This window comes from Bacillus rossius, chromosome 8, assembly GCF_032445375.1.
Source record: "Bacillus rossius redtenbacheri isolate Brsri chromosome 8, Brsri_v3, whole genome shotgun sequence".
Taxonomy (NCBI): Eukaryota; Metazoa; Arthropoda; class Insecta; order Phasmatodea; family Bacillidae; genus Bacillus; species Bacillus rossius.
In genome coordinates, this window is record NC_086336.1 from 24316231 (window position 1) to 24329310 (window position 13080).

Sequence of the window (13080 nt, forward strand, 5' to 3'; positions counted from 1 at the left end):
TTCTCTGACGAGCTACTTTTTGCAAGGCAAAGTCCAGTGCATGGTTTGAGCAGTGTACATGATGAAATTTTGGCTGAATACTCTCTAAAATCTTTTGAACTCCTTTCTCTCTTCCAGACATATTAGCAGCTCCATAAAAGCAATGTCCTCTGAGATCAGAAATTGGAAGATTCATTCGTAGAAGCACATACTTAATGGCCGCAGCAAGTGTCGCCCCCTTGCTATCATGAGGATTGTAAAATCCTACAAATAACTCTTTTGCAACTAAAGTTTGTGGATTAAAAAACCTAATACATACAGAGAACTGCTCCTGACCAGCACAATCAGTAGTGTCATCTGCAATAACCGAGGACCATGGAGAAATTTCAATTTCAGATACAATTTAACGCAAAAACCATGTGAGTCATAATCTCAATTATTGTATTCTGTATCTCAGGACTCAGGTAGTTGTCTCATTTTTTAAGCCACAGCTCCAGTTCCTCAATTTCTGATTTCCTCTCTTTTAAGAGCATGACAAGATTACCAGTGCCACTTTCGTGACCGTGTACAGCATTTCCAGATCGCACTAAATAATGAATAGAGCTAATCATAGCAAGTAAGCAGATTTGTGCTTTCTTTTTCTCCCTCACATGAGCATCTGACATTTGAGAAACGACCGGAACAAATTTTTCCCTGCTTATTATCAGCTGCAAACATTTATTATGGAATGTACTCCTTTGATGACCTGCAAATGTTGCCGTCGCATCCTTCCAGGAGCGGAAGCCCAAATAAATAAATGCTAATTATGCATCACTATACCATGACCTGTCTTCTTTGCTCACCTTGTTGCATGCCCTAATACACACGAAGCACAAAACACTATCGTTTACACTATCATAGTGAAGCCATCCGTAATCGCTAAACCACTGATGCCGCGCTCTCCTTCCACGACTAGCTCCGTCGGTTCTGGTAGGAAAGATAAATGTACTTTGAGGATGACATTTCTCGCTGATAAAATAAATTTCAGGAACTTTACTGTCCCTGGCTTGCCGGGTATTTCTAGTTCTCGGGTCAACCACACATTTTTCCTCTGGTCCATTTTCAGCAAGAGTAGAAGAACCTAAAATATATCAAATTATTCATCTTGTATAGTACATAACATAAATAGCTTAAATAAATGTACCTTTAGTCTTGATTTACTTCTTACTTGGGCAACTATTGCTTACAATTAGCAATGTAAACATAAGTGCGAAATGAACTGTAAAACCAAAGACAAACTCACTTCATGGCGAGTTATCTTTTAAACTGAATGTTAAAAAATCTTATTTTCCCGAAAATTAACGTTCTGGGAATGTGGTAACAGAATAAAAAAGGCAACGGCATGTACAGGAAAACGTTACGTAGCCATCTGATAGGCTGTATGCCAATGTCATGTGTTATTATGAATCTAACTTAAGGGGAGTCTGACTGTCCTATCTTGCCCAGGTTAAAAATGCTATGTTTGTGTCCCATTATCTCAGAAACCAACCCTTCTAGATTTTAAATATGTTATATTCAATATGTTTTTATCATACTGTACTAAAATCGATTGTTGCATGTGTTTTTGGAAAAAGTTACTAAAATTTTAAGAAATAATAGTATTTATCCAAAAATTTCAATATAATTATTTTTTTAAATTAATTGTTTCTAAAAACAACTTCATAATCATAGTACAGTTTTTTCACAATTACTATCTCCAGCTATGCTAAAAGTTTGAACTTTGTAGTGTTATAGTTTTTGAGATAATGGGTTAAATATGATAGAAAATGTAGTTTTCCATAAATCAAGCTCAAATTGGAAAGGTCTATACATCAATGAAATCTCAAGTACCTAAGGCTCCAAATTTTTGAAAATATACCATTTAGTATTCATTATATATTTTTTATTCAAAGGAGTACTAGAAAGTATTTTGATTGTATTCAGAAAGGTCAAAATAATATTTTTTTTAGCATTTTAAATTTGAAAGTTTTAAAAAATAATTTTCGAAAAATGCAGTTCAACTTTAAAAAAAAGAAAATTATAGATGGAAAAATAACTTTTTGCAATAACAATCATATAATTTTATTCAGGAGAGTCTTAAGTTTATTTTTACATTAAAAATGAACAAAAAATGTTTTTTTTATTTTTTTTTATTTTTACTGTCAGCCTTCATAAATCAAGGTCAATACAGGAAAGGTCTATACATCAACCAAATATGAATTTAGGCTCCAAAGTTTTGAAAATTTACTATTCGTAATATTTTTTTATTGAAAGGAGTACTAGAAATTATTTACATCGTATTCTGAAATGTGAAAATAATTTTTTTAGCATTTGAAATTTAAAAAGTCACAATAATTATTTTTCGAAAATCGCAGTTCAACTTTAAAAAAATAAAAAATTAAAGATTTCAAAAAGCTTTTCGCAATGACACTCAAATCACTTTATTCAGGAAAGTCAAAAATTTATTTTGGTATTAAAAATTTAAAAAGTCAATATTTTAATATTTTTACTGTCAGACTCCCCTTAAGAATAAGTTTAAAATGCGAACCCCACAGAATAGGCGAGTGAAGATGCTTAAAAATAACTACAAATCTGCTTGATAAATTCTTGTTCAATGATTTGTAGATTCGAAGAAATTTTTTTATTACTCGATGGAATAATCACGAGTGACGAGCGGAAAAAAAATAATGTACCGACATACTTAGTTTTAATGTTAAATATATATATTACATATGGTTTTCTGGATCATGTAAAAATTCGTCTCAGTCTAAACTGCTCAAAAGTAAAACCTGAGTTAAAGTAATCCAACTCTTCTTTAGGATCTTTGTCTTCACTGTCAGACTCCCCCTAAGAATAAGTTTAAAATGCGAACCCCACAGAATAGGCGAGTGAAAATGCTTAAAAATAACTTCAAATCTGCTTGATAAATTCTTGTTCAATGATTTCTAGATTCAAGAAATTTTTTTAATACTCGATTGAATAATCACGAGTGACGAGCGGAAAAAAATAATGTGCCAACATACTAAACTTTAATGTTAAATAGGTATATTACATATGGTTTTCGGGATCATGTAAAAATTTGTCTCAGTCTAAACTGCTCAAAAGTAATAGGTACCTGAGTTAAATGATGACTGATGTGGAAAGCGCTCTGCATGTCAGGTCGTTACAGTTAGGTAGAAACGAGGCGGGGTGAATGCAAGGGTCTGAAGGTCAGGTAGACAAGGGTGGACAAAAACGCACAGAAATCCCACAAAACCACTTAGCAATGCCTCTTGTTCATCTGATGCAATGGCCGGGCAAAACCATCACTTTGCCCGGCCATGAGATGTTATGGCCGGGCAGTCAACTGGATCGCCCCCCCCCCCCCCCCACACCCCGAAACATGTTCCAACGCGCCTTATTGGATTCGTAATTTCTAATCGAATACATTTATTTTAATACAAAAAAAATTATTGAACAAATAATATGACATATATGAGACTAAGATGATTTAAAGAATAAGTTTACATTGGTTTTATGTAACATTCACACGAAGTTTATATATTTAACAAATCGGTTTTTATGATTTAATTTCATAAATAACCCTCTTATTTATGTATGTAGTAAGTTTTATTCCAAGAACAATTTTCAAACACAATTTTTTTTGTAACCCAGATGTTTTTGGTTTTTGCTACATTTGATATTTTTTTTTTAATTTGTTATGGTTCACGTAAATTACGCTCTCTTTTATTTTACAGTATTTTGGATATTTTTTTTCTCCAATAGGAAATCCCGAAAAAAAAACCTTTTTGAATCATTTTTATTGAATGATCACTATTTTGTATGTATACAAAGAAGGAGTGAAATGAAATCTACAAATTAATTGATAAATTTACTTTTATTTGCACTCATTAATTCAAATATGTTTATTACTTTAACGAACAGATTATTTTAAATATCACTTTTATACATGTTTGCTATTTAACGTCTTCCAATCTGTGTTATTCTGTTAAGGATAGGACGATGATAGGAAAAGTAGGAAACGAATGGGAGTGTTTCAAGTTTAATGTGCCTCGAAAAAGTCAAATCGATGGTTGTTCCAATCGAGTGGAAGAGAGATAGATGCGGCGCAAGCGTACAATGAGCGTAACGCGACACAGCGTAACGGGACAATGTGCGTTATGGGACACTTTTTCGTGCGTGCAGCCGGCGTTTATCGATTTATTAGACGTTGTCACGTCAATAAGATTTTTAAAAAAATTCTGTTTTCGTGAATATTGTGATATTTGATTTTCGTAAATATTGTAAAATTTAACTTTCGTGAATAATGTCATATTCAATTCGAATGTAAAACAATTGTATTCGCAGAAGCCTAATAGCCATACTTGACACGTTTTTACCCGCCACGAAACTTAATACAATACAGACGCTGCTCCTGAGAACGCTTGTGAGTCATTGTCTCGACAGAATCTTCAATATTTTTTTTTTTTTAATTTATTTTCATAATTGCAACTGAAATAATAATGAAAAGTTACAGATATTTGTTAGTTGGTACATTTACATGAAACCAATCTGTACTGCTAAAAAAAATTATTCGCATTATTATTGTGTTCGTAATATTGCCCAGGTATTCGTGGTGCAGAAATAACTTCGAACATTAATATGCATAGTAAAAATTAATAACAATTGTTTTTAATATTCAATTATCTTCTTCATAGATATAAAATTTAATGCTTGAATGAAACAGGAGTCATAATTTAAAATTGTGTGCCAATATTCGTAAGTGTGGCAGTGTTGTTTCCAAATGTATGTCATGTATGCAGAAGTAACCATAATTGGATATCCAAATTTACGTAAAAACATAAGTTTTCTTTAATGATTCTTAAATGAGAAATTTTGATTGAAAACAATTCTTTTGTTCATTACCATTTCAGATGTACAGCGGTACTGATGTAATTGTGTTGTTCACAACACCTGTTTAGTATAATCGTTGGGATGATATGATCGCTGTGTGGTCCAAGGTTGTTGTTTGTCTACATTCCCTGTTTTTATCGAAACTGTCTCGTCATTGTAAGCCCACTGCTATCATCTGTGCTGTTATTTGTTCGTGACAAAATTATTTCCACGAAATATTTTTGTTGTCTGATATTTAAAGTTTGACACCAGTTGATTTAGGCTTGTCGGTGGGCTTATGTTTTCAATATTATTTTGAAATCTTTGAAGTTTGTCCATAACGAACAGTTAAAACTCAAATTGCGTATATCTGAAGAATTATATTAAACAAGGGATGGCCATGTCTGCATATTTCAATGGTGTGTGGAACAATTTTTTCCTCAGATATTTGTTGCGCCCTATTGATTAGGCACAAACCATTGACTGAACTGTGGTGTGTTTTTTTGTGGAAATAGTTTTAAATTAAATTTTATGAACGTGGTGGTTTTAGACGAAGATTATTCTAAATCACACTTACAAATCATCATCGGACGTTATAAAGCACCATTTCCGGAATGTTGTAGCTGGAAAAATATTGCAATGGTTAGGTTAAAAAGTCACTTCAACTCCATAACGGTATGCCACCTCCTGACTTCTTACTTTATAGTATTAAAAATATTTTTGGGCAACTGGTTTCAAAAAGAATCTTTTGTAAAAGTACAAAATGTAGTTTCCTGTGTAACGGCCTTTGAGGAGCTTCCCTTGGGAAAGATGCATGAGCCCCAGCAGTGCTAAAACGGGAGGGCTCACCAGAGTTGTCGAAGACCTTGCACCGACCGTCGCGGGTGAGCGCGCCGGCACCCAGCAGCGCCGTGGACAGCAGCGGGTTGAGCGACACATTGGTGGCGGCGACCACGGCGGCGTCGCACCTGCCGCCGGCGATGCTGGCGACGGCCGCCTCCAGCGCGTACAGGCTGGACGAGCAGCCCGTGTCCAGTGCAGCGCTGGGACCTGGTCAGGCAGTCCGACATATGGTCAAGAACTGTGCCTAACCCCACCACTACCACTCGGGCCACTCGGCGCGACCAACATCTTGTGCCGCCAAGTAGTATTTTAGGTAGAATTTTAAATTCGAATTTTTAAAAAATAATTTCAACAGTCATTCTTTTGCTGCAAGAAATTTAACTTTTTCCTCCTCCTGTACACTCCAGTTTAATCTTTTTCCAGGCCTGCCTCCCCAAGTTTTCCCAGCCCTAGATATGATTTTGCCTACCATTCAATGACCCAGGAGGGTGATCCATTTATTCCCGTCTTGGCGCACGCACGTTGCCTGTAATTCGTCTCTGATCCATGGCGAAACTGCTATGTCCTGCAATATCTCAGGGCAGGTTACTTCTAAGAACTCGCCTGGCGTGAGTCATTTAAACCAATGTACAGTCACGCCTCTGGGCTCAGTAGAGCCTCTTTCCCACTGCCACAGAACTCTCCACACACCCCCCTCTCGAAGTTTTCCTGGGAACAGTGCCCAGAGCATTGACCGGTCACTAACCACAGCCAGGGTCGGCCTGGCCCCAAGGCCACGACTCCAGTCCCAAAAAAATACTGCTCATGAACCCCAAGCGGTAGTTTTGCGAATCTGGACTGACCGCTTCGTATCTTAGTCATCAGGATGCCTCTCCATTTTTTTAAAGATGTAATCAGCTAGACAAGAGATATGATTCCCACAACTGTAGTGATTACCTTTTAGTCAGTCCATGTATCTCTACCTCGTAGGAGTAGTCATGTTTTATTTATCATAATTTATTAATTTATATTTTTTTTAATCATGGAAACGTCCGTAACAACCGCGAGTTCGCGAGCTCTACATCCTGTCTGATCCTGGAAGCCATCTCCCGGTTTGGTGAGTTTTGACAACTTTTATTCTCTAGCCATCATCGTGATTAAAAGGCATTTTCTGCCTATTTTGCAAACTGTCTACGAATCAGTCCTGAACATATATGTGTGATAAGTTCACAGACAGGGTACAAGAACTGGACACATTCCAAGGACCAGATTAGTCTCCACGTGCCGCATGACCAAGGCCTTCGGACGTCCAGTCAGCTGTTCCACTTCGTCCAGCAATCGTCAAACCGTAGACCTTCAGTTTTTTTAACCTTTTCGGACTAGCATCGAATCACGACGTTGAACAGATCATACAGCCAGAAATGTTTCATTAGGACTTAAAAGATTTACCATATTCTGTGACTGCGACTTAGTTCATTTTCACGAATTTTATTTAAATTGTCTAATAATAGCCGGCCCATACTTTTAATAATATTATTAATACATGTTATATATATGTTAATCAACTTATAAAATATCATGTGAAAATATTAAAACTAAAATTAAAACAGGGGCACTAATATCTAGACCAAATCATTATTTTGCCTTCTGACACCAAAAGATCCACTAGTTACCCCCAATCATCAGGAGAATGAATTGTAACAAAGTTATAAAATACCTAACTTAGGTTTACTCTGTTATGACTGAGGAGTGTAACAAAAAATGGAAGCAGAGCATGGATTCAGTTATAGGTAGTGGGTGATTTCGTCTATAAGCAATCCCAATAATACCACAAAACTAAAAATATTTTTTTTAAATTTAAATTGTATATATTTTTTTATTTGGAATTTTAAGCTGGTATATTCGTATCTCAATGCGATATTTAGTTTAGTTTCGTGAGATGCCTTTTTAATTCCGCCTCTCGCGGGCTGTAGTGCGGCCTCGTAGCCAGACAGCTGTCACGACCTCCACGCGACGTGTTTTCGCGTGGCAGTCACATCCGATATTCACCCCTCCTCCTCTCATCGTCTCACAGACAGCCGGCTGGACTGTCCCAGGGTTATCTCACGCATGCATGCCTACGCTCTGACCATTTCCCCCCCCCCCCCCACACACATACCAGTCTCTTCAGAGGGCATTGCTCCTTTCTTTCCGGCGGGAATTCTACGTGGTATAAGTGCATAACCCAATGAGCATGTAAAATAAATATTATAATTTAAGTAAAAAACTAAGAGTGTTCTTTCATAGTATGTATGACTAGAATAAGAGTTGCATGTTGCATATGAACTCGCCTTTCGTGGTCAACCCCCCTCAGGAGATGCCCAAGAGATAAGGAATCTACTTATAGCCACTAACCAGTTGCAATTGCCGCCAGCAACTTGGAATTTAATCTTTGACCCCCCAGAAGAATTTAACATCGCATGCAGTACATTTCAGGACATTACAACTTGCATTAATGGGTTACACAACGAAACAAACAGAACAAACGTATTACGAATCCTCACGCTAACCAACCACGTCGCCACTAGACTCAAAAACCTGTCCATATTATCAGCAGGTAAAGTGAACGGCATCTCCAGGAATAGACAAATACCGAAAGCATATTCTCAACTACACAGCTAGGTTGAGCAACAAACTCGCCACATTACGAGAAACACCCTCTGATATTACTGAAATATTTCCTGATCCCCAGGAAAAAATGCCTGGAACAAAACTATTTTAGCAGCCAATCCCAATATACAACCTGAAGTTTCACAAACACAAATACCGGAACCCCAGCACAAGGTCACTCTCGTGCCTCCATTACCAGTATCACCAGTATCATCGCCGCTCCCAGTTTCCTACTCCTCACTTCCATTCCAGAGTCCTCCTGCAATGCCTACTATCAGTTACCCATCCATCAACATATAGTACACATCCACTTCTATCACGAGGCCGGTAGCCCACCCAGTCACCAAGGTCACCTACACTCGACCTATTCCCGAACTCATTGCGCACACCTCCCACCTCAACCAACCAATTTACCTTCCACCCACTTCGACAGCCATTTTCAATCCCTACTACAAATTCCAATCAGCATTTTCATCACTCCAGACCATCCCATAACTCCACACTCCCCCTGCGGCCATTGGAATGCAAATCCCACCCTTACCTCAGGCCAGCACACCCAACTCGGCGACTAAGTTCGCACAGGCCACCACCATGACAACTATTCCCCAACCAGACCTAGAAATTACGCAAGTCAGCCCCTCAACCACCGACTTCCCTCTGGCACCTGCAGCACCCCTCCCACGAAAAAAACTCAATCCTGTGCCAAATCATCCCCCGACACCAGCTGTGCAAGGTCATGAAGCACATTACTATAGCAAAGTCGCCCACCTTGTGTAAAGGCTACTCACCAATCTCCCAGAAACCAACGGATTGGATCCGAAAAAACTAATTGAGTTTTGGCGGAAATTACTATCAATACAAAGTAGTTCCTTTTGGCCTAGCCACAGGCGCCCAGGTATTAACTCGCCTCCTTGACCAAGTTTATGGTGATTTAAAATTTAAATTTGTATTTAACTTTCTTGACGATGTGGTAGTGTATTCTGAACCTTTTTAAGAACATATAGCTCATTTATCTTGAGTTCTTACCCGACTGCGTAAAGTAGGACTAAGTAAGTGTCAATACAAAGAAAATTAAGTTTGCAGTTTCCGAAATTTCTTTTCTGGGGCACATAATTTCCAGTAGAGGAGAAACGAGGCCAGAGCTGATTTCCAACCACCGAAAGATCCAAAAGGAATTTCAAGATTTATTGGAACACGTAGCCCCGTTAAATGCAATTCGAAAGAAAAAACACATTAATTAATTGGGCCTTGAGCAATACAAAGCTTTTAATTATTTGAAACAATCCATACCCAGCTCACCTGTTCTTAGGATGGCGCATTTCACTAAACCATTCATCCTACAGACAGACGCATCGAGTGTCGCCATTGGAGCAGTGCTATCACAAGATTTCGATGGCCACAGGCAACCAATAGCTTTCGCCTCTCGTACTCTAACATATCAAGAGAGAAAATCGTCGTCTGTTTATGAACCTGGGTGTCTAGCAGTTGTGTTCGGAATCGATAAATTTCGACAATACTTTGAGCACAGGTAATTATTATTAGAGTCTGACAATCACGCCCTCGCTTGGCTTTTAGCTCACCCCAAGCAACTAGGAAAACTGGGCAGATGGATAGCAGTTCTTGTCACAGGGGTGGTTCTTTAAATGCGTAAGAACGATTTTGGTGGTTTTGTCCCTCCCCGCCCCCCTCCATTATTCATACAAGTATCTACACATAAGATTTTTTGACCAACCTCCCATTTCTTACATACTGTTTTATATACAATTTCCTATAAAGCGTTCAATTCCGTTAGAAATGGTTCTGATACACTAACAAATATGTTATTATTTGGCTTAAATCAATCATTTTTATCTTTTCACAATACTTATTTAGTCTTTGGTAAGTTCGTGTTATAATACAAACTAAGATTTTTTTTTTTCGTTCTGGTGCTTTTTGGGACACTGATGCTTGAAATCTTGCGTTGCCAAAATTGTTTTCATTTAGGCAAACTTTGACTTGAAGTAAAATATTACGAAAGAATGGCTTTTAACAACCCCCCCCCCCCTTTCCTAACAAATTCGTGGTTAGGTCGTGTAGGGAAATTGTTAACACCCCTTCCCCCCTCCAAAAAGGGAATTTCTCGCAATTAATTAATGGCCCTAAGTGCATATTACCTTCAAGCCAGGCGTTTGCATATAAAAAATTTACATATTATTTAAAATTTAAACTCTAAATATTTTTAAGGGGAGATTCCTTTTTACAAAAACACACATGAAAATTTTCACATCTTGTATAGTCACTGCAACGAAAGAGATGCGTATCATCAATGAACAAAAAATGTCGGCCATGCTATTAAGTTACGCAGTATTACTCAAAATTCCCCAGAATTTACCTTTTTCACTCTCCAAGCACTTTGGGCAATCTACATTGGTTGTCATAGAATAAACCTCAAAAATGGATAACAAGCATGTATACATAAACAACCAGATATTAGCAGATATCTAATGTCACATGCCTTGACAACACACATGATTCCGTGGAAGGAATCTAGTCAGAAAAGAATTACAGCACAGACGAACTCGGTGTGCTGACAAAGATGAGATAGTTGCAACAAGAACAGTAGATACAGAAGAAAAACAATTTTGCTTTAAACAGCACACAGACGCGCCGACGAATCGAACAATGATACTTAATAGATAATCTGAACATACACAAAGACGACTGCATTGACAATCACAAAAGGTTTTCAATAACGGTACAGTAATGACGTTTCGGGAAATGACATCTGATACTATCATTAGGCACAGCCAGATTGAAGATACTGGAAACGATACTGTAGGTTATTCTAGGGCAACCAGCGTATATCAATAATAAAGTTTATCCATGAAATTGTTTAAACTCAGTGTTCCGCATTGAAATAATCATTCAAAGAATATATAGTGCTCTCTCGTATTGCACTTGATTAACGTATAGACAAGTGGTCCGCAAATACTAACTGTAAATCACTTTAAATCCCTGCAACGTCCACCACGTTTCCCACTTATATGTAATCCGTGTGACCTTACCAGAAATGGGACCCGCATAGATTTAGAGAGAGAAAAACAGTTTGCACACAATTTTGCTGCTGTTTCATTATTTGTATTAAATAATAGACTAAAACATATTATATGGTTAACCGGACTGTAAGAACTTAAATTTTACAACATCGTCTGTTTATAATTGAGTAACTTTAATTTATTTTTTATAGATGGACAATTCAAGCTGACAGTTTCGTTGACACCTTCCTTTAATATTATTAAAGAATCTGTAAAATAAATTGAAGCGGTCTTGTCGACAGCCAGTACACAAGTATTATAAGTTAAGCTCCAAGTTTTCTGACCAAACAATTTTTAATTCAAAAAAATATTATTATTATTAATGTTTTTATCCCTATATGACAGGTAAAACAGATAATTATTTAAGGCTTTGTATAACCCTTAAAACAGACAGTGTAATTTCAGTTATGAGTAAATTGTATACAAACATTAGTAATTTAGTATATAAAAGGTGACAACGGGACTCGCCATCTTGGATTTTAACGTAACAGCAGCGATATTGGATGACCTAAACCTTTGACCGTGAACTTAACCCTCAAAATTAACCAAAGAAAAGAAAAATTACTCAAAATTTGACACAACTGAACACAAATTCACCAATATAAATCAAAATTCTCAGTTTTTAAGGAAAACATCCAAATATGAAGTAACAAAATCTGAAAAATATAATCTTTCCTATTATGAGGAAAAATACTCGTTTTAGGGAAAAAAATTCTGTTTTAGTTCTCAAAAATTGCTAGAGGCTAAAAATGTTATCAACGAGTCTTAAAATCCTCATCTACAAGCTTGCAGTAAACCTCTAAAGACTTTTTTTTTTTACCTAGACCATTGCGATGACATTGCAGACATTATAAATTGTAAATTTATCTATGCAATTTTCGTTATGGTCACCATTTTGAAAATAATTATGCTAGAAAATAAAAAAATTCATTACTTAAAAAAATAAATAAAAACCATTTTTATTTAAAAATTACGATACTTAGAAACTCATGCAACAACATGAATATCCGCATATATTAAAATAAATTATTTTGGAAATAGATTTTAAGAATTTGTAAATATATATATATTTAATTTTTAATTTAAAAAATGCGCTTACAATATGAAGCTCGGAAGCCTCGATTAAAACAAAGTGAAGACATAATAAAAATGTCGATAAATCCTTTCTACATGGAGGCGAACGACACACTGACATCCCACCACAAATGCTGAGTAATATATTGCGTCAACCGGTAAGAGGACTCATCGCAAGTTTTCCTTAAAATCAAAAAATCACAGAAAATTTTTTTAAATAATAAAATAAAATAATAATTTTATAATAATAGAAAATTAAAACCAAAAAAGGATAAAAAAAACTACAAAAGAGTCTGGCTTGTAGGAGATCGCTATCCTTGCTCGACAACGGAGAAATTCACAACCTGGCAGAAGCTGATTTGAAATTTTTTATCCATTTTCGGTGTTTTATTTTCTACTTTGTTTATTATCATTACAAATAATTATTTTAAAACTTTTTCTGTGATTTTTTTTTGATATTATGGAAAACTTCCGTTAGTTTTCTCCATGTGCTCCTAATTATATCCTGTGGTTTCTCCAAGTGCTTCTAGTTATTTCTGAGAACCCAATCTCAGCATGATAATTACATAATGAGTCATGCATTTTATTCAAG

The 13080-nt window shown here is 36.3% G+C and overlaps 1 protein-coding gene across 1 annotated transcript in view; it reads right to left on the reverse strand.

The window, feature by feature from the left end:
* The window catches only part of LOC134535268 (fatty acid synthase-like), a 72037-nt gene that overhangs the window by 11713 nt on the left and 47244 nt on the right, over positions 1-13080 (reverse strand). Inside the window, exon 2 of the mRNA XM_063374341.1 lies at positions 5719-5919. Within this exon, the coding sequence (XP_063230411.1) occupies positions 5719-5919 (201 nt within the window). The remainder of the gene's footprint in view (positions 1-5718; positions 5920-13080) is intronic.